This window comes from Chaetomium fimeti (genome assembly GCF_033439085.1).
Source record: "Chaetomium fimeti strain CBS 168.71 chromosome Unknown B0H64scaffold_1, whole genome shotgun sequence".
Taxonomy (NCBI): domain Eukaryota; kingdom Fungi; phylum Ascomycota; class Sordariomycetes; order Sordariales; family Chaetomiaceae; genus Chaetomium; species Chaetomium fimeti.
This window is the reverse complement of record NW_026944329.1, coordinates 507,338-533,058: the sequence shown is the minus strand read 5'-3', so window position 1 is coordinate 533,058 and position 25,721 is coordinate 507,338. Positions and strand designations below refer to the sequence as shown.

The 25,721-nt window shown below is 58.6% G+C and overlaps 9 protein-coding genes and 1 non-coding gene across 10 annotated transcripts; 6 read left to right on the top strand and 4 right to left on the bottom strand.

Annotated features, from left to right (window-relative positions):
- Positions 1-1,404: 1,404 nt before the first annotated feature.
- On the bottom strand, positions 1,405-3,165 carry B0H64DRAFT_379452 (GPI transamidase subunit PIG-U). The gene is made up of 3 exons (XM_062802674.1): positions 2,929-3,165; positions 2,604-2,871; positions 1,405-2,551 (listed from the first exon to the last, which is right to left on the bottom strand). The coding sequence occupies exons 1-3, from the start codon at positions 3,080-3,082 to the stop codon at positions 1,696-1,698; spliced, it is 1,278 nt and encodes a 425-aa protein (XP_062663442.1). The 5' UTR covers positions 3,083-3,165; the 3' UTR covers positions 1,405-1,695.
- A 151-nt stretch (positions 3,166-3,316) lies between these two features.
- Positions 3,317-5,727, top strand: B0H64DRAFT_379451 (Pescadillo N-terminus-domain-containing protein). Its single transcript, XM_062802673.1, has one exon. The coding sequence runs from the start codon at positions 3,395-3,397 to the stop codon at positions 5,375-5,377; it is 1,983 nt and encodes a 660-aa protein (XP_062663441.1). The 5' UTR covers positions 3,317-3,394; the 3' UTR covers positions 5,378-5,727.
- Positions 5,728-6,599: 872 nt separating this feature from the next.
- B0H64DRAFT_379449 (uncharacterized protein) lies at positions 6,600-8,514 on the top strand. The gene has a single exon (XM_062802672.1). The coding sequence runs from the start codon at positions 6,753-6,755 to the stop codon at positions 8,403-8,405; it is 1,653 nt and encodes a 550-aa protein (XP_062663440.1). The 5' UTR covers positions 6,600-6,752; the 3' UTR covers positions 8,406-8,514.
- B0H64DRAFT_2845 (Haloacid dehalogenase-like hydrolase-domain-containing protein) lies at positions 8,431-9,618 on the bottom strand. Its single transcript, XM_062800024.1, has one exon. The coding sequence runs from the start codon at positions 9,266-9,268 to the stop codon at positions 8,456-8,458; it is 813 nt and encodes a 270-aa protein (XP_062663439.1). The 5' UTR covers positions 9,269-9,618; the 3' UTR covers positions 8,431-8,455.
- Positions 9,619-9,927: 309 nt separating this feature from the next.
- B0H64DRAFT_t17 lies at positions 9,928-10,043 on the top strand. Its single transcript has one exon. It is a non-coding gene; the product is annotated as a tRNA-Leu (tRNA).
- A 408-nt stretch (positions 10,044-10,451) lies between these two features.
- B0H64DRAFT_2821 (P-loop containing nucleoside triphosphate hydrolase protein) lies at positions 10,452-14,404 on the bottom strand. The gene is made up of 3 exons (XM_062800022.1): positions 13,729-14,404; positions 11,528-13,684; positions 10,452-11,480 (listed from the first exon to the last, which is right to left on the bottom strand). Exons 1-3 carry the CDS (start codon positions 14,194-14,196, stop codon positions 10,599-10,601), a joined length of 3,507 nt encoding a protein of 1,168 aa, XP_062663438.1. The 5' UTR covers positions 14,197-14,404; the 3' UTR covers positions 10,452-10,598.
- A 184-nt stretch (positions 14,405-14,588) lies between these two features.
- On the top strand, positions 14,589-16,898 carry B0H64DRAFT_379443 (uncharacterized protein). The gene has a single exon (XM_062802671.1). It carries the CDS (start codon positions 14,926-14,928, stop codon positions 16,462-16,464), a length of 1,539 nt encoding a protein of 512 aa, XP_062663437.1. The 5' UTR covers positions 14,589-14,925; the 3' UTR covers positions 16,465-16,898.
- A 945-nt stretch (positions 16,899-17,843) lies between these two features.
- B0H64DRAFT_314209 (uncharacterized protein) lies at positions 17,844-20,891 on the top strand (the record flags this gene model as incomplete). Its single annotated transcript, XM_062800193.1, has 1 exon — positions 17,844-20,891. One exon carries the CDS (start codon positions 17,844-17,846, stop codon positions 20,889-20,891), a length of 3,048 nt encoding a protein of 1,015 aa, XP_062663436.1.
- A 509-nt stretch (positions 20,892-21,400) lies between these two features.
- Positions 21,401-23,854, bottom strand: B0H64DRAFT_447925 (SAC1 family phosphatidylinositol-3-phosphatase; the record flags this gene model as incomplete). Its single annotated transcript, XM_062807030.1, has 3 exons — positions 23,434-23,854; positions 21,629-23,370; positions 21,401-21,571 (listed from the first exon to the last, which is right to left on the bottom strand). The coding sequence occupies exons 1-3, from the start codon at positions 23,639-23,641 to the stop codon at positions 21,401-21,403; spliced, it is 2,121 nt and encodes a 706-aa protein (XP_062663435.1). The 5' UTR covers positions 23,642-23,854.
- A 252-nt stretch (positions 23,855-24,106) lies between these two features.
- B0H64DRAFT_379439 (ras family-domain-containing protein) lies at positions 24,107-25,614 on the top strand. The gene is made up of 4 exons (XM_062802670.1): positions 24,107-24,476; positions 24,530-24,576; positions 24,629-24,820; positions 24,870-25,614. The coding sequence occupies exons 1-4, from the start codon at positions 24,404-24,406 to the stop codon at positions 25,215-25,217; spliced, it is 660 nt and encodes a 219-aa protein (XP_062663434.1). The 5' UTR covers positions 24,107-24,403; the 3' UTR covers positions 25,218-25,614.
- The last annotated feature ends 107 nt before the right edge of the window (positions 25,615-25,721 follow it).

The following is a 25,721-nucleotide window of genomic DNA, read 5'->3' as shown; positions in this document are numbered from 1 at the left end:
CTGGGCTGATGGCCTGTGGCTGGGAAACACTTACAACCTCCATTTGGAAAGTCCAACCAAACCTGCAGCAACAACATCTCCTCACTCTTAGAAACAGACAGCCCGAAGTATTAATCCAGAGCTATTCCTTATTCCAGCCAAATTGGCCGATCCATTGTGTATTTGACTGTGGCCCCGTATAGTTTCTCTTATTTGTTGCATACCGTTTTGTAATAGGTATTTTTATCACAACGAGTACCCAACAATTACTCCCTCTTATCTGTGTCTAAGCCTCTGGTTTTGTTTTTTTACTAGGCTGTCCTCTAAATCTGTCCCTCTCTTCTCTAGGAACACAACGCCCGGTTGCCATAGCATCTCTCGCGTGTATCGTAAACTTGCATAATGCCATAGTAACATTAACTAAGGTATCATAGGTGGTGAGAGACATTGTCGCTCTCGTGGACTACACCCCTTGTTATATCGTATCTGAATATAAACAGTTTGTCGATGTTACCGACACCTTCTCCTGTTTCCGATGGAGGGCCCGTCGTAAGTATAGCATCGTTCAAGGAAGAAACTCCAACCAGCACAACATGACATCGATGGTTATTTGGATCGTCGAGAAGAAAGGCTGGGGGCAACTTACACTAAACTAACAAGCCATGGCTAACCGCTATCCATTATATAGGACTGTAATAGTGTTCGATGCTCTACTCTCGGAATTTCGGTCAAGAGGGTAAGGTAGCTGTGAATGGAGAATCAAGACGCTTACATGTGTACATGCACTTGGCAAGCAAAGCTGTGAGATAATACTACATTGGCTGAACATATCAACCGCTCGAGAAAGGTGCAGTGATAGGAAGCGAAGTGCTAGGTCCTCCACATGTTACAAACAAGAACAAAGATACTAAATAGAGGAAATGAGGAGGGCCGGGTCATGTGGGTGATTTTATAGCTTTCAATCCTAGCCACTCACCTCTAGCTGAGAGAGTACTAACTCCTTATACAAGACAGTTATCACCCCTGGCCTACTAATTAGATAACCACAGGCTCACATCCGTTCTTATCATTCACTAATTGAACTTCCTATTTATTTGTAAAGAGACCTGGAGGTGTCTTTTACTTCATGAGACAAAATAAACACAAAGAACCAGCACAAAACCACAACTTTCAAGCCATGAAAGTCTCGGCGGCAAAAGCTCACCGGCTAGCCACCCGAAGGGAGGTATCCGGCTACGAAACCCCGTTGGGTTTACTCCGTATTAAAGTGAAGGGTGGCGGACCCCAATCCGTTCGCTCGAAAGGTGCCCCGGGCCACGGCTCGAACCCGCAGCCTACTTGTTCAGGAGGCGGGGAAGCTCAGTTGCCCGGGGCGGTGGTCCTCGTTGGAAACTGACGGCGCAAAACTGCTATAACAATGGGTCTCGGGGTGTCCCGTGCCCTGGAACTTGTGAAATGGGGGAAGAGTACTTGAATTGGGACAACTTCAAACTCTACGGTTGGCATATCGGAGGCTAATAATATAGTGTAAAACGCCGGCGTCTCAACGCCCTCCCGCCCATAGCACCAACTACTGGGGTGTAACGGAGATTCGCAGACTGTATTCACGTCGAATCTAGACCGTGCCCTCGCTTCTATGGGGATCATGTAGACTTCTTCTCTATAATCTCAGTTGCAGGGCAGTCAATGATCATCTTGGAGCTCCAGAAGCTCGTTCTATATCTGTCGAATTTCCTTGCCCACCATCTCAGGCCTCTCCACCTCCCACTCATCCCTCAACACAGCAAACAACAAGTCACACACCAGCAGACTTTGCCCCAAATTCCACACCAACGTGATGGCGTAGAAGAAGTTCGCGTTTCCGCTGCCGGCGTAGATCCACAGATAGTAAAACGCCGGCCCGAGGCAGGTCGCGTACATGATGACGGCCGTGCTGACAAAGGTGTACCGCATCAGCGGAAACACGTGGCGGTACAGCGGCACCATGGCCTGGAACAGCGCGGCGTCGCTGATGCTCGGATACGGCTTGAAGATGGCAAAGATGCCGAGGATCAGGGTGAGCGCGACCAGCGGCTGGCGGCGGATGCGCACCGTCAGGCCGCCGACGTAGCTCGACAGGTGCAGCCAGAAGACGGCGAGGAAGAAGGAGCGGAACGAGTCGAACATCTCGATGAAGAAGTACCACCAGAGCCCCACGTTGGGGGTCAGGTCCGAGAGCGTCAGCTGCACGCCGTAGGTCGACGGCAGGAACTCCCACGAGCCGGTGACGAGGTACGACAGCTGGAAGAGCGCTGCTAGTACGCCGGCGACGGTGGATGCGCAGATGGCGGCGAATTTGGGGGCAGATTTGATGGCCCGCCCGGAGTGCTGTCTGTCATAGGATAGGAGGACGAGCGGCGGGAGGAGTAGCAGCGGGTACATGGAGAGGTAGCTAGCGAAGGAGATGGCGACCATGGCGCCGAAAGGCGCCCCCGACACGGCCTTGGCGACGGCGTGGAGAATGGCGCAGGTTGTAAATACGCTAGTTGACCGTCCGAGGCATGTTGCCACGGTGAAGGGGTTGAAGAGGAAACTGAACCAGGTTAGGATACGCAACGGGAAAGGGGTTGAGAGGGGGCGCATACACTGCAGCAATAACCAGCCCGCTCCATCGCTTCTCCCGGCGCGGCGAGGTAAACAGAGCGGACGAGCCCGCTTCACCAGAGTCTGCAATCCGCCACAGCGCGCTGGCGCTTAATAAATCCACGGCGATGTAGAGGAGGTAGGTAAAGATCGGGAGGCGCGTGATGCTCGGGAGTAGCGAGAAGAGAGGAAGGAGGAGTGGCGCCTGGTGGTAGACACCGCCGTCGTAGGGAGAGACATTATGGTTGTATAAAAAGAGGCCTTCCTGTACTGTAAGGGGTCAGTATTGGAACAGAAGCGCAGGTTGAAGGCGAATAGATGGCTTACATCGCTTGAAGCTCGTGACAGGAGTCGAGATCTCGACGCGGCCGGTCAGCAGATCCGGGAGTCCGGGAAGAAGCGTGAAAATGACAAGGCGCAGGACGGCTGCACCAATATACAGACATGCCGTCCGCCCCGGGGTTACCTTGGCGCCATCCATAGTTCAATGCGCCATGACCGGGACATGGGAAGTGAAGAGGCCAAATTCGAATTCGAGATGCGGGTTGGAGTCGTGTCGTGTCGGCGAATCAGTGGGGAACAGGCAGGGACTCTCCACAAGCGAACGGCCGCAGCACAGTCTTGGCAGGGACGAAGCGCCATCTTATCGGCCGGAGCGGTGAAGAAGGGCATAAAAAAGTTACTGGATAAAAAATTCCAAAAGTTTGGCGAATGGCCCCGCTACCCAGGAAGATCTTCTTGCAGAGGGTTGAGCGACAGATTCCGCCGCCCATCAACAAAACCAATTGACACAATGGGAAAACTCAAGAAGAAGGGCCAGTCCGGCCAGGCCAAGAACTACATCACGCGCACGCAGGCGGTCAAAAAGCTGCAACTCAGCCTTCCCGACTTCCGTAAGCTATGCATCTGGAAGGGCATCTACCCGCGCGAGCCTCGGAGCCGCAAGAAGGTGTCTAGGTCGGCCACAGCCTCGACCACCTTTTACTACACCAAGGACATCCAGTACCTCCTGCACGAGCCGCTGCTGCAGAAGTTCCGCGACCAGAAAGTTCTCGAGAAGAAGATCTCGCGCGCCCTCGGCCGTGGTGATGTTGGCGACGCCGCCCGGCTCGAGCGCAATGCCGCCCGCCCCGACAAGACGGGCAAGCCGCGCTACACGCTCAACCACGTCATCCGCGAGCGCTACCCAACCTTCATCGACGCCCTGCGCGACCTGGACGACTGCCTGTCGATGCTTTTCCTGTTTGCCAACCTCCCGTCCACGAGTGCCGTGCCGGCCAAGATGATCGCCCGCTGCGAGCGCCTTTGCCTCGAGTTCGAGCACTACCTCATCACCTCGCACAGCCTCCGCAAATCGTTCCTGTCGATCAAGGGGATATACTACCAGGCCAACATTCAGGGCGAGGACATCCTGTGGCTGGTGCCGTACAAGTTCAACCAGAGGGTTGTCGGGGATATTGACTTCCGCATCATGGGGACCTTTGTCGAGTTTTATATGACGCTGCTCGGATTTGTCAACTACAGGCTGTACACGGCCGTCGGTCTCAAGTACCCTCCCAAGTTCGACCAGCTCAAGGACGACCAGGGTGCCGAGCTTGGCGCCTTTGCGCTGGAGGGTGTCAACATTGCGACGAACGATGACACCAAGGCCATCACGAGTGGCGAGGTGGAGCACGGACCCGACCCCAAGGTCCAGGCCGAGGTGGACAAGATTGTGCAGCAGCTGAGGGTCGAGTCGGACGACAAGGCGGCTGAGGAGAGCTCTGCGGACGATGTCGAGGGCGAGGAGAAGCCTAGCGATGCCATTGACAAGTTCGAGCCTGTCGCCCCCGGCGGCGATGTTCTTCCCCAGCCGTCGTACAGCAGCAGCGACCCGGCGCAATTGTTTTCCGGGCTCACCTTCTTCCTGTCCCGCGAAACACCGCGGCAGTCTCTGGAATTCATCCTCCGCGCGTTTGGGTGCAAGAGGATAGGCTGGGATTCTGTGCTCGGCGAGGGCTCCTTCACAACCGACGAGTCGGACCCGTCCATCACACACCAGATCGTCGACAGGCCGGTCGTCCAGGCCGCCATGAGCGAGGAGGGCGACGGCGAGGACAACCAGACGTCGCAGAAGGTCGGGCCCAACCACCGGTACCCCGGGCGCGTGTACGTGCAGCCGCAGTGGGTGTGGGACAGCGTCAACGACGAGGAGCTCAAGAGCCCCGAGGTCTATGGCCCCGGCGCGGCGCTGCCGCCCCATCTCAGCCCCTTCGTCAAGCCCACGCAAGGGCAGTACGACCCCACCATCCCTCTGGAAGAGCAGCAATCGGAAGGCGAGGCCATCGACGCCCAGCTGGAGGATGCCAACGAGGAGGCGGGCGAGGAATCCGAGGTCGAGAACGACATGGACGTTGCCTCGGACGAAGACGAGGAAGAGGAGGACGAGGAGGAATTTGGCGGGGTCTCCGGGTCGGAAGAGGAGGAAGGCTCCGAGGACGAGGAGGAGTCGGCCACGCTGCAGCGGCAGCGCGAGCTCGAGGCCGAGATCTCGGGCAAGTCGGTCAAGGGCGACAAGAAGGTGGACGCCAAGACCAAGGCGAAGCTGGAGGCCAAGAAGGCGCTGGAGAGGAAAAAGAAGGCTGAGGCCGAGGACCTGGAGCGGGCCAAGGGTATGCTCAGCAAGAAGAAGCGCAAGTTGTTTGAGCAGATGCAGTACACGAACAACAAGAAGAGCGCCGAGGACCTGAAACTGCGGCAGAAGCGGAGGCGGTTAGAGAAGGAGAAGAAGGTGTAGTGTTTCCTTTGGGTTGGAGTAAATATAATGATACCACCGAAGTGTTCCTCGGCGGTGACGATGCTTGTGTCGGGATGGTATGTTGCGCTGTTCCAGATTGGGTGTAGACACTACGCCACAACAACGAAGCTGTAGTTGGAATGTGCTGTATGAACTAGGTGGAGAGGTTGGAGGGAGTTGAGTGACCAAGTTGGGAGCAGCCTTCGCCTCTATACCTGCCTTCCCGTGTTCGCCACATGACTGTCAGGGACGGAATATACAAACTACATCGTCCGGGTGTGGTACCGAAAGTAGAAACGGCTCGGTTGGGTGTCGGGTTATATACCTCGACGTGCGTGGTAACTTGACTCACTCCAGGGGGCTAAACTCGGGAGGGGGGGTTGATTGCGCCGAGACGGGGCAAATGCAAGCACTGACAATTGCAGTTGTGAAGTCCATTTTTGCTCTTAACAACCAAGTCACATGTGCAATATCGTTCATTTCTTCAGTCCGTCTTCATCCGATGATTCTCATTCTGGGTTTGGTAGTTATCAACTGACATTCCAAACAAAGTGACGAGGCAGAGGAGATTTGGTTACCCCACAAATGATTTTACAAACGGACCGGTCCTGCTTTACGCATTCTATCCAACTTGCCTTTCCAGTCTCACTAATTCGATCTAACATCCAACTCCATTAAACCCGGATTTCATCCCCATTCATTCAATGCCATAGCCCACGCCGATACCGAAACAATACAAAACAAAACAACCGCGGGAACATCAACATCAAACTTCGACATGCACCAACCACCACCACCACTCTTCTCAACCTCCCCGATCCCAACCCCAACCCGCCCTTCCCACTCACCACCACCCCCCCACATAAAATCCGAACCCGACCTCGACTCCGACCTAGACCTAGCCTCCAACCCAGCTGCAGCACCCAACACCAACACCTACCCGAACCCCACCAACACCAACCCCCCCACCAACCCCAACACCAACCCCGACTCGGCCTCGGCCTCCGACTCGGACTCGGACCGCCTGCACGAGACGCGCCCCAACCGCTGGCGCGGCCACCCGTCGACCTGGCAGGCCTGGACGGAGCGCGACCGGCGCGCCTGGCTGGCGCTGGAGAACGCGCGCAAGGAGGACCTCGCCGTGCACTTGTACAATGCCTTCGCGCTGAGGCGGGGGTTGAGGGTGGGGCCGGATGTTGAGGATCGGGGTCATGGTCATGATGGGGAGGGGGGTGGTGGTGGTGGTGGGGAGAATCAGGGTGGTGGTGATGGTGATGATGGTGGGGATGGTGGGGAGGGGGGTGTTGGTGGTGGGGGCAAGGAGAGGGGTGAGAATGAGGGGTGGGAGCCGGGGAAGTTGTGGACGGCGTGGCCGATGCGGGCCGATGAGGTGCCTGGGGATGGGCTGCTGCCGCGGACGGCGGATGTGAATGAGCCGTTTACCTTCCGGCGGCGGGAGCAGGGGCGGGGGTTTGCGGGGTGTGAGTTGGAGGAGGAGATCTCGGCGACGATTTTGCGGTATGCAAAGGAGCGGTTTCGGGAGAGGGATTTGCAGGGTTCGCGGGTGGATGGAGAGCCGGTGATGCCGTCTATCGAGACGGGTGACGCTACTACCGAGGGTGAGACGGACGCGGAAGATATTGCGGAGACGACCGGCCAGGACGAGGAGACGGACGAGCCGCGCAGGACACCCCGGCGCAAGCGGCGGGCTGTGTCGCCCACTTTTACACCCGTCGTATCGGCCGACGACGAACGGTCGTATGCGCTGCTGCGGCCGGCTACGCGTCGGATTATGTCACAGTTTGACGACGCCCTCATGATCCTGCACAACCAGCGCATGGCTGGCCTTGGTAACATGTCTGAGTCCTCTGCTAGTGACGAGGACGAGACAGACGCCGAGGGCTGGCAGGAGAAGGCGTCTCAGGTGCCGCCAAAGTCGCGAAAGGGGGGCCGACCCAGGAAGGTGCATGTCCCTCGGGAAGGGGAAACAGAGCAGGAGATGTTGATCAGGCTGGCAAGAGAGAATAGGAAGAAGATACCGACTTTCTCTTCGGGAGCAGAATCGGGGGGGGAGGCCGGCCGCGGCAGGAGCAGGAGCAACAGTCTTGGCAGGGGCCAGCGCTCAGTATCGGTGGCCTCGAGGGCCACTTCGCGGGCAAGTTCTCGACCAGCAAGGTCTAGAAGTTCCAGCGCCTCACTCGAGGCCAACAGGGAGAAGCTGCTCGCCAGATGGGGCCTACGTAACTGGCGGGACGTGCTGGGTGCCGCCGCCCTGGCTGGTTTCTCGCCGACAGTCATCGCTCGTGCCACCCAGCGATGCTCGACACTATTTGGGGAGGGGATGACAATACACACACTGCAAGAGCGGTCTGCTACATCCGGTATGGCCGGAATAGAGACCATGCGGTATGTACCCGGAGCGTCTCTGCTGGTATCTTCAGATGAAGACGATTCTTCCCAGGAGGAGCTGGCCCAGTTCCTGACAATCAGCCGCCAATCGAGCGTCAGACCGGCTGGCTCGTCGTCACCGGAGCCAGAGTCAGACGCGCCGGCAGCCCTGGTGTGCCCCTATCCGGACTGCCATAAAGCTACCCGGCCGTTTATGAGGAGGTCAAATTTCGACAGACACCTCAGGGACATGCATGGCGATCAGCCACCTGCCGCCACAGAGCCAAATTATACGAACGAAGAAGCACTACCTGCACGCCGTAGTCGGTCGGGAACACCTGCAATTGCCCATCGTTGCCCCTACCCCAACTGCCCCCGGGCAATCGAGGCGTTCACAAAGCGGAAAAACCTGTCTCGACATCTCAAGCGGGTACACGGCAAGCGGGCGGCCGAGTTTACGGACGATGAAGAGGACAGCGCGGATGAGATGGACGGCGGCGTACACGTGGACGGGTTCCTCCAGCCGATCAAGATGAGGAAGGGGTGGCGGGGAGAGGACATGCAGCAGCGTACCCGGGCGTGCAGGTCACGGAAAAAGGCTAGGGCGGAATCCGAGGAGCTTGATTCAGCGTTTCTGTAGATGACACCGAGCAGACCAGAGAGACGACCAAACACACACACGAAGCACGCTCACTTCTTCTCGCGTGCCTCTTTCTCAGCAAACTGCCTCTCCACCTCGTCCGCAAACTCCCCTATCGTCTGAAACAGCCACTCAAACCCCAGCTTCCCCTCCCCCTTCAACTTCTCATAATCCCCTCCCACCCCATACCCCTCCGGCCTATCCCCGCCCCTCGCAATCCACACGCTCCTCAACCCCAGCTCCTTCGCCGGCACATGGTCCACCGGCAAACTCCTCGCAACATGCAACAGCCCACCCGCCTCCTTGTCCACCCCAAACTCCCGCCGCACCCCGTCAAACAAATACCTGAAGTTCTCCACACTCGGCTTGTAACTCCCGATCGCCTCGGCCGTGTACACGGCATCGAAGCGCACCCCACCCAGCGGGCCCGCCGTGGCGCGCGCGATGTTGGCCTCGTCCACGTTGCTGAGGATGACCAGCTTGTAGAAGCGGCCCAGGCGGCGCAGCCCGTCGACCGTGTCGGCGAAGGCCGGCCAGCGGCCGGGGCCGGAGGCGATGTCGATGCTGGCCAGCAGCGTCTCGCTTGCCTCCCGGGACAGGCCGGTTTCTTTTGCGAGTTGGCGGAGGGATTCGGTTAGGTTGGCGTTGTAGCTGAGGGTGGGCTGTGAGGCGGAGAGGGCGTTGGAGTGGTGGTTGAAGCGGAATACCGCGAGGGAGGGGTCCGCGCGCCAGGGGTGGGAGGATGGGAGGGAGGTGAGTAGGGGGGCGATGTCGGTGGCTAGGCCGCCTTGCCAGTCGATGAGCGTGCCGTAGCAGTCGAAGGAGAGGGCGCGGAAGGTGGTGAGGTCGGGGTGGGAGGCCATGGTGGTGGGTGTGGTGGGTGATGGTGATAGATGGTTGTAATGATGGGTAGAGGGTGTGATGCAAGACGGGTAAGAAAGAGTTTAACTATTAGAGGTTGATACTGTTTCAACTTGTACCCTTTATACAGTTTACACACCTTTTTGATGACGCCTTTAACACGACTGATCCGACGCCTGTCGTCACCCTCTCCGGAACACACGCCGGTGGTCGAATCAGCTATCACCCCCCCCCACCGCTAACCTGCCGTTCCGGCACCTGCCCAATCCGCACCCGGCGAGCCTGGCCGACGACTCACCGGCATCCGGGTTTGGAGATGTCATGCCATGTAACGGTACTTATTCTTTGCCCCGCAATTGAAGGTGAGAGGAACACTCTGTTTCGTGCTTGTGCAAAGGGCGCGCCCTGCAGTGCTTAGGGATTTGCATTGTACATGTATGTTGATATCAGCATCGAAAAGTAAAATATGAGTGAGGTATTGCATCATCTCACCCTCAAATCCCACCCCATTCCATCACATTTCACAGAGCCGTCGCCAACCCCAACCCCGACAGCCCTCAAGCAGTAACGGTGCTGGTGGATCCCCCCTCCACCTCCACAACTCCACACCCACGATCAAAAGCCCTCCCCCGAAACCGGCCCTTCACAAAACAAATCCAAAGGCAAGGTGGCCGAGCGGTCTAAGGCGCCACGTTAAGGTCCACCCTTAATCTCCCTTCTCATCCGAGAAAATCCGTGGTCTCGAAAGGGGCGTGAGTTCGAATCTCACCCTTGTCAACACAACACCAACTGTCCCGGTTCAGGGGCTTGACTTTTTTCTTGTTGTATGAATGGTGCGGTCGAAAATGTGGAATGGACTGTCACTCAGTGGGATTGGCTGGACAGAGATGCAGGCTGCTGCAATACTCTCATTTTTACCGTAGCTAGTAACTGTCTTGTCAACTGCCTCGAATTTGGCAGAGATAATACGCATGGTTTGGTCTTGTATCATGCATCCAGCACCGCCATGAACGAGACGCTCGCCCAATAATCTGGACATGCCGTATCATAACAGTAATAATTCTGAATTGAAACCGCCAACTCGAAGCGAACGGGTATCGGTGCTCAGTAACCCTACAACCTAGACAACTGCCTGCCAGCCAGCCAAAACGCCTCCTATTTATACCCCTAGCCCACACAGCCGAGACCACCTTTCTTCCATCACAGTTCAAAAGAACGCCAACTCCCACCAGACAAAATAAACCCCAGCATAAAAGATTGACTCCACCGCTAACCACCAACCCTGAAGACCATGACCATCAACCCCTGAGACCATCAACCCCCAACCCCAGCCTAACGCAACCGCGGACTCTTCCTCCTAGCGGAGCCCCGCATCGCCGGCGGCGGGACGTTCTCGGCGCCCTCAGCCACGGCGCCCATGCCGCCGACGCGCTTCGCCAGCCGGGACGCCCTGGCCCTGGTGTTGGTAGTCGGCTTCAGCAGCGGCAGCGGCGTGGCCGCGTCGACGCCGGCCGCCGTCGGCGATAGCATGTTGGACGCGGGATCGAACATGATGGCGCCCCCCGCGGCGGCGGCGGCGGCGCCGCCCGCCGACGCCAGGTTGGGGTTGAGCTCGCGCAGGCCCTCCGAGTGGTGGCTGCCGGAGCTGGTCGGGCGGGAGGGGGATCGCACGGGTGTGAGGTTGATGTCTGGCAGGACGATGGGGCTCGGCCTGGTCGGGCTGGGCGACTCGCGCATGGCGGCGAGGAGCAGCTCGTGGGCGGCGGTGCGGGGCAGCTCGGTGGGGTAGTCGTACTTGACCTTTTCGGGGCTCTCACCTGTCGGCTCGTACTCGGCTAGCTCCGTGTTTTGGACGTTGTCTCTGAGCTCCGACAGGGGCTGGCAGACGTTTTCGTCGAGCGGCTCGAGCGCGTTTTCGAGTGTCTCCGCATCGGCCTTCATCTCCTCGCCGAGGGTCTGCACCCTGCCAAACGTTTCCTTGAAATGGCCGGATATGTTGTTGAACGACTGCTCCACCGTTTTATTTAGGCCCTGCACCGACTCGGCGTGCCGTTGGTGGTGATTCGCATTGTGCGACTTGGCCCGCGATACAAAGTCGTCGAGGTCTTGCATCTGCACGTCGAGGTCTTGTATTTGCTCCTCGACCACCCTCACCGTCTCGGCGTGGACCGACTTGGTGGTGGTTTGGATCGAGTTGCTGTGCTTGCTCGCGACCTGGGATTGTTAGCAGAGCTTACTGAAGGTTTGACATCCTAACTTACTGTCCAGTCGTCCTTGAGCCTGTTCTTCAGCGCGTCCCTAGAGCTGGTTACCTCCTCGAGCACCTTGTTGTCTCGCTCGCTCCACGCGTTCATGCCCGTAGAGTATTCGGCAATGCTGCCCTCAAACGTCTTGTTGGAATCCGCAATGGTGTCCTGTATGAGAGCTGCCTTGTCGGCCAGGCGAGACTCTTGAAGTTCGGCTTGTGAGTTGATGAGTCTCGTCATTTGCGAAAGAAGGGTCTGCCGCTCCGCTGCCGCTTGTGTCCGTTCTTCGTCCAAGACCTCTTGTATCCTCGTCGAGACCGATTCGTTCGACTCGACGATGGCGTGGCTCGCCTCCTCCAGCTCATGTTTGAGCCTGTCAGACTCGGCCTTCTGCGCGCGTATGTGCCGCAGCAGTTCCTCAAAGACCGACTTGCAGTCCTTCCCCAAGGAGCTGTATGACGTGTGTAGCTGGCTGTGAAACGTGCCCAGCTCGCTCAGCACGTCCCCAGCGATTCGCTCGGCCGCCGCGGCAATGGCCTGGAGACTCTCACCCACGCGCTGTTTCACGTTGTCCCGAACAACCTGGATTTCTTCCAGCACCGTGTCCATTTCCTCCTTTGACCGCTCCTGCTGCGCGGCGAGCTGTGTCCTTGACTCAGCAAATTGGGTCAGGTTCTCGTCGAGGAAGGTCTGGGTTGACGAGAGCTTTTCCAGCTCGTTCTTAACAAAAAGCTGCATTCGCTGTGAGACGTGAGAGATATGGTCCTCCTGACCCTGCCGGAACTCCTCGATGCGGCCCTCCACGAGCTCGGTGATATCGGCGACGTGCGCTTGCGACATGTTCCACGTGCTCCGGTTGAGGTTGTGCAGGTCCGACTTGCGCCTGTTCTTAGCCCGCAGGCTGCTGATGTCGCCGACCGTCCTTTCCAGCGTGCTGAGCAGGTCGCCCCCGAGGAGCGCCAGCTGCTCTTCCGTCTCCTGGTGGGCTTTGCGGAGGTGTGTTTCTTCGGTGAGTGCCTTCTTGGTGGCAGCGAGCACTATCTCGGTCTGCTCGAGCACCTCCTTCGCCTCGTCAAATTGAGCCACTGTCGCTTCGTGGTCCTTTTTGAGCCCCATAAAGTTTGACGTTACCGACAAGAGCTCCTGCAGTTTGTTCTTCAGGTTTGTCTCGAGCGTCTCGATTTTGGCGCCCTGCTCCTCCGTCAAGATGCGACGTGATTCGTTTTGCACTGTCAGTTCCTCGTACATGTCGTTGGACAGGTAGACGCCGTTCCGCTGACGTGTCGCAATTAGTTCGGCTTTCAGCCGCTCGATCTCGATGGTGAAATCTCGCAGAAGCGTCTTCTTGTTAGTGAGCGCGTTCAGCTGCGGCTTGTTGCGGATGTTCTTGGCCCGGAAGGCGTAGTCTAGTGTTGAAATGGTCTCTTCGAGGTTGCTCTTCGCTGGGGATATCGTCGCGATAATGCATGTTTTTGTCCGGCCGCCTAGCGAATCTTGCAGCAGACGAGTGAGCTTTGACTCTCGGTACGGAATGTGAGGGCTGCGGTCAACCAAGGCATTGATGACCCGTCCGAGGGTGAGCAAGCTCTTGTTGATCAGCCCTGCCTCGGCCGCGCGCTTGTTTTCCGCCCCCGACCGCTGAATGTTTTCGCTGCCAGCCAGATCGACCAAATTCAGCTTGCCCAACATGAGAAAGTCCTCCCCGTTCTCTGTCTTTTGTTTCGCGTAGACCGTTATCGTAAAGACTGTGTGACTTCTGCTGCTCAGGTCGTTGCACTTCGTGGCTGCTACCTGCCTCTTGATGCTGCCTTCTCGGAGCCATTTGAGGCCGTCACCGGCGTTCAGAATGTACCTCTCCTCCATTCCTTGCACCATTGTCGTGGAGTGCCCCTTTCGTGATGTATCGTCGTAGATCTTGAGCTTCGCGCTGTCGTCAGATGAAAGGAGGTCCCGCAGCTCCTCGTTGTACAGTTCGATGAAAGAGCACCGGACCGAGTTTTCTTGCTCGTCAAGCTCTAGCTTCTTGAACAGGGCTTGGAGCACCCGAGGGATGATGCCGGCGTTATCGGACAGCATACCCATGGTCTCGGTCAGGTCGCCGGACATTGTGTATGTTTTGCCGGTGCCGGTTTGGCCGTAGGCAAAGATGGTGCAGTTGTAGCCCGAGAGCATCTGCTGGCGTTAGTGATATTCCGAATGCGGCTCGGATTGCCTACCTCGTCCAGGACCGGCTTAACCACTTCCTCAAAAACCATGTTCTGGTCTGCGGCTTGCGAAAAGGCACGGTCAAAGTTGTATGTCTTGTCGCTGACCGAGTTTGGCCCCATCGAAAGCTGGATCAGTTTCCCTTTGGTCGCCTCTGTCCGCACCACCACAGCGCTGTTCTCTTTAACTTCCCGATCGTTCCTCCCGCGACACCTCACGACGACATTGATGTTCGTAGCCTCGCCGTCGTCGGGGTCAAAGTCGCGCTCCTTGCGCTTCGCACCTGTCGTGGCCGATGTTGCTACCGACATGAGCGAGTCCGCTGGTGATGCCGCTCGCGCCAGCCGCGAAGTTGGCGCGTGGCGCCCGGCTCCTATCCTCGACGAGCTCGCTGCTGTAGTTCGTACTCCAGGGCGGAGGCTCGGGCGCCCGGGACCCAGCCGAGATGGCGGCGCCATTGACGTGTTTCTGCGCTCCATCGGGAGCGGGTCGCGTAGGTTGTGATGATGACTGGGTCGAATTATTTTTGGGAATTAACACGCGGTACTTGATTTTGAGGAGAACATCCAAAAAAAACTGAATTGGAGGCGCGTCGTGCTTCGTTCTGCAGGCAGGGGATATTAAAGTGTGTGGACTGTGGTCTTTGCTATCGGTATCATGGGCAAAAATGGAGGTGTGTGCTTGCTGCCGTGGGCCGAGTGGGGATTGCAAGGGTGCGACAGGCGCGACGCACACAAACACGCACGGGCTGGGGTGCGATTGCCGTAGCAACGCCTGCCCCACATGCCATTCCTGGTTCTCGCCAAGCCAGAAAGGCAGCCTGAAGCCCCCACCTGCCCCTCCATGGATCTGCCGCGTGCTTGCCGGATCCATGACGTCCACCTCCCAGCGGCCATCTCACCTGCCACGATCACGGGGCTTTCCGGACCATTTCGGTCAGGTAACTCTGTACACCTCCGATTTGATTCGACTCGATAATACTCAGCTGTTTAACTTGACTTAATAATACTCAGGATTTTAACTTGACTTGATGATAGCCGGCTCTTTGACTCAATAATCCTCCGCCGTTTGGACCGCGCGAGACTGGTCACCATTACGAACCGGCCCCCGGCCGATGATCTCCTCTCTCGAAGCTGCGCTCACGCCGTAGCAGCACACAAGCTGGGGCATTTCACATCGCGAGCATCTCCGACAAACAACCACCCATCATGTCATCGCTTTTCTCGGCCCAGCTTCACCCTGGCCGGGCTCTAGGCTTTCTTGTCCTCGGAGCCTCGTTGCACGATGTCTTGACTCGCCTCAAGGCCGAACCTCAGCGGTTCCCGAAGCTTGACCTCATGTACACCCCGACCGACCCGGTGAAGCAACCCGTGATCCTCGGACTGCCGGCGAACGGAATACGGATGCGTTTCGACGGTCCCGAGCAGCGGCTGCGGCTGATCGAGGTGACCGACTTCACCAAGAACCATATCTTTCTCAAGCCGGCCAACGACAAGGAGCGGGATCTTGTCCGGCCCACCACAGAAGACGTACCACCGGCCGATGCCACACCCGGCCCGACATTCCGTCACATTTACCAGCGGTTTTTGGGACCTACATACGATGGAGAATACCTGCCGTCTGCCGAAATGTACGTGCTGTCGTACCCTGGCGTGGCATTCACGTTTGCCATGAAGAAAAAGGAATACTCGCCGTCCAAGGATGTTGTGTCGTTGCTGCATTCAACAGCCATCCCGACCTCCATGGCTGTGTTTAGCGGCGACTCGTGGGTCAAGGCCCGCGGCACCATGTGGACAGAGACACTCCCTAGCGTTAAGACGTTCGCACCGCTTGCCAAGGGCAAGGATACGAGCCCGGATGAGGTCTCACTGGTGAGGATTCACGGGGGCGGCAAGCTGCAGCTTTTTCGGAAGTGGACCAACAATTCCTTCTGGATTATGCTCAACGAGACCACCCCGCAACAGTTGGTTGCCGAGCTCGGGCCGCCCGACGCCATCTACCGCAAGAGTGACCAGCGGATGTATATCCACAAGTTGCGGGCCACCAGTAACACTATGGCCGGTCCCAGCGGCAACGACCTGAAGCGACCGGATGACCTGACAGACACCGACCAGTCCTCGCACCCCGCGTCAGACGAGTATGACTCCAACGATGAGGCAGTCGAAGACGACATCGCCGCCAACATATCCGGCGAGTGTTTTTACAACTATTTCTACCTCGGCTTCGACGTGCTCATCTCGACACCCAACACGACCCCCGGACCCCCGCCATCAGGAGAGGTCAACCCCGATACCCCCAAACCGCCTTTTAGTTCTACCACCGCCGACCGCTTGGTTGCTACAAAGGTTATTCTCCACGGCAATGTCCCAGGCTCCTACCCGTTCAACCGCCACCGCCGTTGCCGCTGGGAGATTAGCTACCTCTCGTCGTCCAATGACAGTGATGCCGCAAACTCGGAAACCCCCTTCACAGAAATGGAAGAGAAGCTCCGCAAAGCGTGGCAGTTCATCTACCCATCCGAGGCCGAGGCTCAGCAAAAACAGCGGGGTATGGTGCTCAACCGCGGATGGGGGGACAGTCCAGGGAGTAGCTGTGAATTGTTGGGTGGGTGGGAGGAAAGCGGCGGAACGAACCCTGGTGTCGGCAAGGGCCGCGGGGAGGACTCAACCACGACGCTCTATGGATTTCCGGGATTGGTGTTTGAGGTGTTGAAGAATGGTTGGGTGAGCGCGGTGACTGTTTTCTGAAGGCGGGTTTTGGTTTAGAGGTGTTTGGGGCGTTTGAATCGGTATGGGCATGATGGTTAGAGGATGGGGCCCGGCGAAGGGTTATGGGTATTGGATTTGTCCATGGCTAAAGGTCTGGGCGTGCATGTTCTCGAGCAGCCAGTAGGTAGTTTTGGTATTGGAATACCTACCTAAAACTGACTGACTGCCCCAAGCGCGTTACTATTTATGTTTTATCTAGCCACCGACGGGAATGTTTTTCTTTATTCTAAGTTGTTTATTTCCTGCGAGTGTCACCCAGTTCCGGCTCACTGTATGCGTATTGAATGGCTAGCGAGCACCTATCTAACGTGCAGTGCGGGCAGAATTACCCAGGAAGCGGCACCTCATGCAAGCCTTCATAGGTGGTATCCATCCGATTCGACGTTCAGATTGAGTTGAAGGATTCCAGTTCCAGACCAGGCTCCGAGCACTGACACCAGCAACAGCTCCCCGCCTGTTGGCGGGTAACAGTGGGTATATGGCGGCCTCCCTCCAGTCAGGTGCTCTGCTTTGTCCTTGGACCCTGCCGAGCCTGCTCACCGACTGCCGAGCCGAATTTCGCAGGGCCCGGTTTCCCCTGCAAACCAAACTTGGAATGTTCAAACCAACTGATCTCGGCGAATGGGAAGACCCAGCGACCGCCTCCTGACGTCGACCTTCACATGGTTCCCTCGCCTTGCGAACCGCGTCCCAGCACCCACACCCCGTAACAATGCATCGAACCTAGTGACAGCTAGAAGCCCAAGTCCCGTCGACCAGTTCCTGTGGCACAAGAGGCATCGACGGGCGCAATGACGGACCAAGATGCCAGCCCACCCCCAAATCTGCGCCCGCAGCGAGCTGCACGACTACCCAACTCTCCGTCTCGCGGCGCCGATGCTCGAGATCCTTCCTTCCTAAGCACTGCGGGCCCACCGATTGCCGACGTCGAAATACACCGCCAAAGCGCCCGCCCAAACCTCGCCAACCGCAACTTTGCCGAAAACCGCCTCTCGGGCGTCCATCGCGCCCACAAGCATCGCTCTAGCGGAAGCTTCCTCCTCCCCGACCCGGTGGCCCGCCACAATTCTACCCGCCGCCGCGACCCGGATCCGCACACACCGGAGAGATGGCAGCGGAGGTCCTTTGACCAACAGACGTTGGCAGACTCCCAGCATGGCCAGGAACCGGTGCTGGGGCCTGCCTCCAGCAGCACGCAGGGGCCGTCTGGTGCGCCTAGGCCGAGCGGCCTTCCTGAAGAAGAGTCGAGTTCGACAACAATCACAAACCGGAGGTCATTAGCCGGCGATACTATGGTCGGCTCTTCCTCCGGGGCGAGCACCCCGCAGCTGGACGTCGAGTCGGCCCAGATTGTCAGCATGGCTCTGAACCTGAGCGAGTCGAGACGGCTTGCTTCTCGCAGGAATATCTCGCAACCTACCCCGCCAAGATTGGCTCCCCTCCCAGACAATGCGCATGGAGGGAGTCTCAGATATCACCTCCAGCAACAGCGAAAGATCTCGCGGACGGTGTCGCCTAAACCTGACAGGTCGCCGAGGGTCGGGATTGGGAGGGTTTTCACACCTTTGCAGCCTGCGTTTGATCCCGGGACAAGCTATCGCTACCATTTCTCCACTTCCACTCTCGCCAGAGCCCAAAAGGCCAAAGAGTACCTGGACCTGATGGCACAATATCGCCGAGTGCTCGAGTTGGTACCCCAGCTAGAGCCCGAGGCGACAGCGAGGCCATGGTCTGCGACGCACCCGGCCACGCCGAACAGCTCGGGCTCGGTGTCTCGGACGACGACCAACGAGTCAGAAGCAAAGATTGGGCGACCTTATAACCCGCTCCAATACATACGGAACCGGAAAGTGCGAGCCCGCGAGAGACGGACTATTGACGGTGAGGAGCAGGGCTTCACCGATGTTATGAAGGTGTCTGAGTGGGTCGACGAGGTGGCCAAGTGGGTGGCCACCGGGCAAGCTCGCCAACCCGGGAACCCTAATCTGCCTCCGTTCACGACTGCGCAGGCGGCTGAGTTGCAAGCTTCTCCGCCACCGGCGAACGTGAGAGCGGCAGCCGCGACGAAGCCTAAGCGGCCCCGGGTTGACTGGGTAATTGACCCGGCAGACATGCTGGCAGACGTACACTGGCTTGAGCTTGATGACAACAAGAGGCTGGTGGAAGACCGCCACTGGAGGCGCGTCTTTCCCCAAGGGCCCGAGGCACCCAGGCCCATGTCCCGCGACGAGGCGGCCCGTCTAACAACTCCCGGTTCGGCTAAGGTTTCGCTAGAAGCCCACACCCCCGGCGAGAAGGCGACCCCGGAACCGCCAGCGAAGCATGACCACGAACATGTACTTATGGCAGCGAGGGACCGGGCCCAGCAGAAATTCCGCGCGCTCAAAGGCTCACATCACCGGCATACCAGCTCATTCACCAACCGTGACTTGCTCCGCCTCCATCGGGGTTCGGCATCTGAGTCGTCTGATACTGACAGCGATCGCCGACGGCGGGCGAAGAGCGGCATTCCTCCCAATACCGTTCGGTCCGTTCTGGAAAAGCAGATGGAGGAAATGATTGCTCGTGAGCAGTTGGAGGCCGAATCACACCCGCTTTACGATCATGAGGCGAAACGTATGAAGTTCGCACCGATGACCCCAGATCGAGATCCGAGCGCGAGTGGACACCACCCTGCAGACTCCCGCGCAGAATTGAGCGATACTGAAACTAAGGGTGCCGGACTGAGGCCGCACCCGTTGGTGAGGTCACCGCCATCACACGCCGGGCGAGCTAGCTTGGAAGTCCCAACGAGCAGACGCTTCTCGGTTGACGACGATACGTCGCAGCCAAACTCCCCGAACTTGCGGCCGACCCCTGAAGTCGGCTTGGTGCCGGCGCTCGGCATGGACCTGTCGCCCATGTCCAGTAGGGCAGGATCGCCGCACCGTAACCCACTGACGAGGGTCAAAGGCATTTTCCGTGAACGCAGCAAGGAACGCAACACGGATGCCCACCATTTGGGGGAGGACGGGGGGACTCTGAACCCCCAAGACCACTGGACCGGAACGCCGGAGCCGACTGGGAGCGGCGTCTCGTCACCACAGCGGAGGCCCTCGAGGAGTCCGATCGGCGAGCGGATACTGGGCCACCGGTCGCATAAAAGCCTCAGCAGCGCCAAGCTGCGCGGGGAAGATGGCGGGATAAGCTTCCGGTCGCTACTCCGCGGCCCGCGCATCGATACCGTGCTGCGCAGCGGCGTTTCTAAGGTCAGCGATATGATATGGCGGAAAGACGGCGATGACTCCTCCGGCACCTCGTCCGACGACTCTGAGGTTGAGGCCAGGGGCAGATCGCGCGGGCCTCGACATGGCCGTAGCCGCTCAGCGCAGGACGTAAAGACCTTGCTCGACGCTCCGCTGCTACAAAACTACGAATCTACTTCTCAGACCCAGCTTCAGCACCCGTCGGTACGGCCCATCAGCCGACGATCTTCGCGGTTCGACTTGCTCAAGCCGCCGAGGATTGATGTGCAGAACGCGTCCCCAAGTACCTCGCCGCCCCCAGTCCAGGTACGCAACCAAGCGCCTGTCGGGTCGGACACGGAGTCGCAAGCCGGGCCGGACGACACCCGCGCCGCCTCCATCCGCCTCGACGCGGCGCTCGCACTCCCTCACCGTTCCACCATACCCGCCAACCGGCAGTGGTCGATCGCCGATCGTAGCATAGCTTCCGGCTCGACCGCCGTCTCCAAGCGCGAAATCGCCCGCCTCCGCACTCTCCTCCTTAGCTCGGGCATCCACGCCATGGAAATGGACCGCCGCGCCAAAGCGCGCAAGCTCCTCCCATCACCAGCCATTGCCCCAACCACAACCACCACCACCGCCACCGCCACCGACCCCTCCTCATCCCTCACCTGGCCCGAAATCGCCCGCCTCGCGCCCGACGCCGCCACCGAGCAGCGGCTGCTGACCACCCCGCTGGCACAGGTCGAAGCGTACCCGATCGCGGCGCGCACGCTCGCGGCGTCGACCCAGGCGTCCACCTCCCATCTGCACACGCTCTCGTCGCGCTTCGTGTCGGACACGGCGCCCGCCCTCCTCCGCCGCGTCGAGTCGCTGCGCGGCAAGGTCGCCCACGAGCTGACCGACCTCGCGCAGTCGGCCATCGACGCCGCGGATGAGGCGAACCATGACCTGGTGGTGGGTCAAAGGTTGAAGGTCAAGCATGTGTTGGATGCGATGGATAAGATGTTGCGGAGGAGGCGGAGGCGGTTTAGGTGGATTCGGCGGGTCGGGTGGCTGGTGGTGGAGTGGGTGTTGGTTGGGTGCATGTGGTATGTGTGGTTTTTGGTCATGATTGCGAGGGTTGGGTTGGGGGTTGGGAAGGGCGCTGTGAGGGGGGTGAAGTGGTTGTTGTGGTTGTAGCTTTTTCTATGTTTATTATTTTGCATTGGTGTTGTTGTTGTGGTTTTCAGGGGGAGGGGGTTTGCATAGCCTGGTTATGGGCGGGAGCAACTAGTTACCTCTTTGTTTTTGGGGATTTGGCGAGCATTGCTGAGAGCTGAAGCGCGATACCCAGACGTGTAGTTTTTGTAATATTTTATGCCTGACTTGGTAATTTAACCTTGGATTTTATATGTCTTGACTTGACGTGTCATGATGGACTCGCTCTGGACGTCACATTGTGTGGACGCTGCTCAAATTCCACCGGATAACCACCAACAAATCGACCACTACATTATCCGCAGCATGACTTAACTAACCACCGAAACCTCTTTATTATTAAAACAATTCCAAGTCGAAGCCCAACATCGCTCTACCCTAGCCCTACGGGCACTACTAACACACCATAACGACACTACAAGAATACGCCAAATCTCGAACGGAAGCCCCAATCACACACACGAACACCACCGCCACCACTGTCGGCCAGTCTACTCGATCCTCTTCTTGCCCTCCTCGGCATTGATATACCGCGCCGTGCTGAGTCCACGCTCGTGCCGCGCCACCAGCGGGCCTAGCAGCGCGTCCTTGCGCACCCGGCTGATGGTCTCGTGGTACCCCTCCGTCGCCCAGGGGCGCGGGTTCAGCTTGGGCCAGTTAACCTATGTGGGTGGTTAGTATAGTACTTAGGTAGGGGAGGGTAGGGGGTAGGGGCTTACATAGAGCATCCCGTTGCTAAATATGAAGCGCACGCTCCACAGCGTGACGATGGCCCAGAAGATGGTGAACAGCCGTAGCGGCCAGACAGCCGCGTCAGGGAGGCGCGGGGTGTAGGTGGCGACCAGGACAAAGAAGAAGCCAAAGGCGGCGATGTAGGGCACGCTCTGAATCCAGACCGGGCGGCGGTCGGCAAAGATGAATCCCGACCCGATGCCGCCGGCGGGGACCTGGTAGGCGCCGAGGAAGAGGTCGAAGGCGTCCTGGCGGGGGCCGTCGAGGAAGTTGTTCTTCCAGTAGCGGGTGACGGCGACGTTGCCGTCCTGCAGGGCGCCGCCCTTGGTGCGCTTGCCGAGGCGGGTCAGGTCCGTCTTCATGGCGCCCGTGCCCGAGTAGGCGTTGGAGACGACGTCGGCGTTGTCGGCCCACATGTTGCGGAACATGAGCTCGAAGGCGTCGTCCTCGTCGGCGAAGCGCGCCCCGCGCGGCAGCAGGCCCAGGTCGATGAACATGCGGTCCAGCGTCCAGCGCGCCAGCATGCTCTGCACCACGTTGGTGCGGTCCAGGCAGTCCATGCAGTTGGAGCGCACCACGCTGGTCTGCAGGCTGCGCACCTCGAGCCGGCCGTCGATGCGGCTGCCCGGCATGTCGGCGGCGCGGAAGTACTGCTGGGCGACGAGCGCCTCGCGCATGCGGTCGATGAGCAGCTGCGCCCGGTGCATCTGCATGCCCTTGGTCTCGGCGTGGAAGTCGAAGTAGACGTAGTGCAGCCGGTCGAAGGGGGAGCGCTGCGGGCCGCCGCCCGTCTCGATGGTGTGAAACTTCTCCTCGGTGCGCTGGTCCGCCTGCACGCGCTCCTTGGGGTTCGACACGAGCATGTCGACCATTTGTTCGTAGGCCTCCTTCACGGGCTTCTCGCGGCCTTTTTGGTTGACGAGGTTGACCAGGTAGTTGTCGCCGTAGATGCGGATCTGCTCGTCGAAGTGGGTGCGCGCGGCCGGGAGCGCGGTCTCGAGAGCGCGGAGCTGCAGCTTCGGCGTATACTTGAGCACGTTGACCTCGGCCCAGTAGGCTGGCACGCTGCCGCGGGTCTGGACGTACGACATGATCTGCATGTCCTTGCCTTCGGTGGAAGCGTTGCGCTGGACGCCCGGCCCGGCGCTGCCCGCAAAACCGCCCAGCCCCGCAGTGCTGTCGTTGAGGATCAAGATTTGTTCCGTCTCGTTGTAGTTGGCGGCATTCCCCTGGTCGTCAAGACCGCGGGTGAAGTAGCGGGTGCCCGCCCGGTTGCGAGACCGCCGGGTGATGAGCGCTATCGTCAGGGGTGTGCCCTTGAATGTTGTCGGGTGGATTTCGAGCATGCCAAACATGACGGGTAGGATATAGGGGTCAATGCCAGGCTGGGGTGCCGGCTGGCCGCGGCCGCCCTGGTTGCGGAAGTCGATCAGGTCGGTCTGGACGAAGCGGTTCCAGAAGAAGCGGTCGTCGGCGCGCTTCCAGAGCGGGCGCTCGGCGTCCTGCTGGGCCTGGCGCTGGAAGCTGTTGGTGAGATCGATCGCGTATGAAAAGTACATGGGGCCGGACTTGATGAAGGTGCGAAGCAGGGCGAGGAAGCGGTCCTCATCGGGGTCGTGTACTTGGCGCTCACGCAGCGGGAGGAGCTCGGTCGAGACGACCTTGTACACCATGTGTCCGCGCAGGCGGCCCACGGGCTGGGCCTTGGTGATGACGATGATGTACTTGTCTGAGCGGTTAGCGCCCTGTTAGCATCCTGACCATACCACGCCCTGAGCCATCGTGAACATACCCAACCGCAACCGGATCATGCCCAGGATACCCGAGATGCTGGTGACGCGGGACACGCGCTTTCCGGCGAGGAGGGATGCATCGCTGAGCCGGATGTCGCCCGTCGGGCGGTCGATGCAGAGGGCGGGCGAATTGGGGCTAGAGGGCGAGGAGAAGATGTACGAGTCGGATGCGGTTTGCACGTTGATGTCGCGGAAGGGAAGCGCCATGGTTGCGACGGCCAACGATGTCGGCGGCGAAAAGGGGACAAACTCAGGGGTTTGGATGAGTTATTTGCATCCCGTGAGGTTCGGGTTATTGCGCATAAAATGCAACCGTCAAGTGTTGCCGTCAATTTTGTACAATTTGTGTTGGAGAATCTAAAATTGGCCGTTTCAATCCCATCCCTCAGTTCGGTGCAGTGCCTTGAAGCTGACATGGATTCTTGGCTGCCAACAACAGGCGTGGCATGTGTTGCCAGATCGGCTCAGCTTCTGGCCAGGTCCCAATTTCTTGGCATCTTGAAGGCGGCGCTTCTGGCTGCCGGTGCCGGCTGGTGCGGGATGACGGCCACACAGGGGTACGTAACCAGGTCGCCGTTGCATCACGTGGAAGTGCACGGACACTTTGACAAGCCCGGCTGCCTTCTCTCTTCTGCGCCTGACGTGTGCACCGCCGCTGACCAGTGACAGTGAGTGGCCAGGCCCAGGCTGCGCTCAACAACCTCCAACCAGCTCTGTTCGACGAACCACCTCATTCAACTTTAGTCCCGTGGTTCCCTCGACATCCCCGACTGACTGCGCCCTTTGAACGGTCGACCATTCCATCGCGGCCTTTATCCGCGACAACACTGCTACACGTCTACCGTACAGCGAGCTTTGTTCCCCGCGACAGCTTTTCCCGGTCTTTTAGAGCCGAGCTCCCGTACCGAACCGACAATACCGCCTCAGTCGGCTTTGAAGTCGGCCGCTTCTCCCACAACCACAACCACCATGGCGACCCGAGGCCCCCCTGGCGCGCGCGGAATGAACAACCGCTTTGCTCAGTTCAAGCTGGTGTTGTTAGGTGAGACGGCGCGTGCCTCTGGAAAGATACACCACCATACTTACTCGACGCAGGTGAATCTGCCGTGGGAAAGAGCTCGATCGTGTTGCGATTCGTCAAGGTGAGCCGACTTATTTGCGCGCACGATGAGCGCGGGGACTAACGAGAGTTAGGATCAATTCGACTCATACCGGGAATCAACTATCGGCGCCGCCTTCTTAACACAGACCATTTCGCTCGACGAGAACACGACGGTCAAGTTTGAGATCTGGGACACTGCGGGCCAGGAACGGTATAAGTCGCTTGCGCCCATGTATTACAGAAACGCCAACTGCGCAGTCGTCGTCTACGACATCACCCAAGCCGTGCGTACTGTTTCTACCTCGTTTACATTATCTTTGCTAACTCGACTAGACATCACTCGACAAGGCCAAGTCGTGGGTGAAGGAGCTACAGAGGCAAGCCAACGAAAACATCATTATCGCGCTCGCCGGGAACAAGCTGGATTTGGTGACAGAGCAGCCCGACAAGCGAGCGATCGAGACGGCTGACGCCGAGGCCTACGCGAAGGAGGCCGGTCTTCTTTTCTTCGAGACATCGGCAAAGACGGCCGAGAACGTGCAGGAGCTTTTTACTGCCATCGCCAAGAAGTTGCCGCTTGACCAGGTCGGACCGAGGCACGCCCGGCCAGGCCAGCGACCCGGCGTCAGCCTGGCCCCCGAAGGGGCAAACACCCAAGCTGGCGGGCCATGCGCTTGCTGAGGGACCGGAGAAGAGGGCTGGGCATTTCGATGGGATTCTAAGATGCGACTGCAGAGAGACTGGAGACGGATAGCGGGAACCGGACCGCGGTCATAGAGCAGGTCATGCGCGTTAGCTGGGTTATGACGGAGGGAGTGTTGGCATCACACATCTGGGGCGGAGTCTGCTGGGGGGATGGTACGGATGCCGTTTAATACCTTTTTTTTACGGGTTTATGTTTGTTTTCGGCACACTGATAGCTCGCCCTATAACGTGGGGTGGCGGGTAAGAGCCTGGGCAGGTGCTTCCGTGTATAGTAAGCAGATAGAGCAACAGCTTGCAACGACGCGGTAATCCTAATGAGGCTGATGATGGATGTAGTGAGCGCTGGAAGTATTGTTGACTTGCAAGGATGCCTCACAGTTAAACTCTTATACTGTGTACTAACTAACTCGACTTTAATGGATCGACAGATCTGTAATTCCATTAATGCTTTTTCCCTTTATCCCCCACCTGCTCAGATTC

Bases quoted from the DNA above. Each gene is read 5' to 3' on its own strand.
- B0H64DRAFT_379452 (XM_062802674.1), bottom strand. From the start codon at position 3,082: ATGGATGGCGCCAAGGTAACCCCGGGGCGGACGGCATGTCTGTATATT. The intron at 2,872-2,928 runs GTAAGCCATCTA...GACCCCTTACAG, and splicing joins TGTCACGAGCTTCAAGCGAT to TACAGGAAGGCCTCTTTTTA. The intron at 2,552-2,603 runs GTATGCGCCCCC...AACCTGGTTCAG, and splicing joins GGGCTGGTTATTGCTGCAGT to TTTCCTCTTCAACCCCTTCA.
- B0H64DRAFT_379451 (XM_062802673.1), top strand. From the start codon at position 3,395: ATGGGAAAACTCAAGAAGAAGGGCCAGTCCGGCCAGGCCAAGAACTAC.
- B0H64DRAFT_379449 (XM_062802672.1), top strand. From the start codon at position 6,753: ATGCGGGCCGATGAGGTGCCTGGGGATGGGCTGCTGCCGCGGACGGCG.
- B0H64DRAFT_2845 (XM_062800024.1), bottom strand. From the start codon at position 9,268: ATGGCCTCCCACCCCGACCTCACCACCTTCCGCGCCCTCTCCTTCGAC.
- B0H64DRAFT_2821 (XM_062800022.1), bottom strand. From the start codon at position 14,196: ATGGAGCGCAGAAACACGTCAATGGCGCCGCCATCTCGGCTGGGTCCC. The intron at 13,685-13,728 runs GTAGGCAATCCG...TAACGCCAGCAG, and splicing joins TTAAGCCGGTCCTGGACGAG to ATGCTCTCGGGCTACAACTG. The intron at 11,481-11,527 runs GTAAGTTAGGAT...TAACAATCCCAG, and splicing joins GGCTCAAGGACGACTGGACA to GTCGCGAGCAAGCACAGCAA.
- B0H64DRAFT_379443 (XM_062802671.1), top strand. From the start codon at position 14,926: ATGTCATCGCTTTTCTCGGCCCAGCTTCACCCTGGCCGGGCTCTAGGC.
- B0H64DRAFT_379439 (XM_062802670.1), top strand. From the start codon at position 24,404: ATGGCGACCCGAGGCCCCCCTGGCGCGCGCGGAATGAACAACCGCTTT. The intron at 24,477-24,529 runs GTGAGACGGCGC...TACTCGACGCAG, and splicing joins GTTCAAGCTGGTGTTGTTAG to GTGAATCTGCCGTGGGAAAG. The intron at 24,577-24,628 runs GTGAGCCGACTT...AACGAGAGTTAG, and splicing joins TCGTGTTGCGATTCGTCAAG to GATCAATTCGACTCATACCG.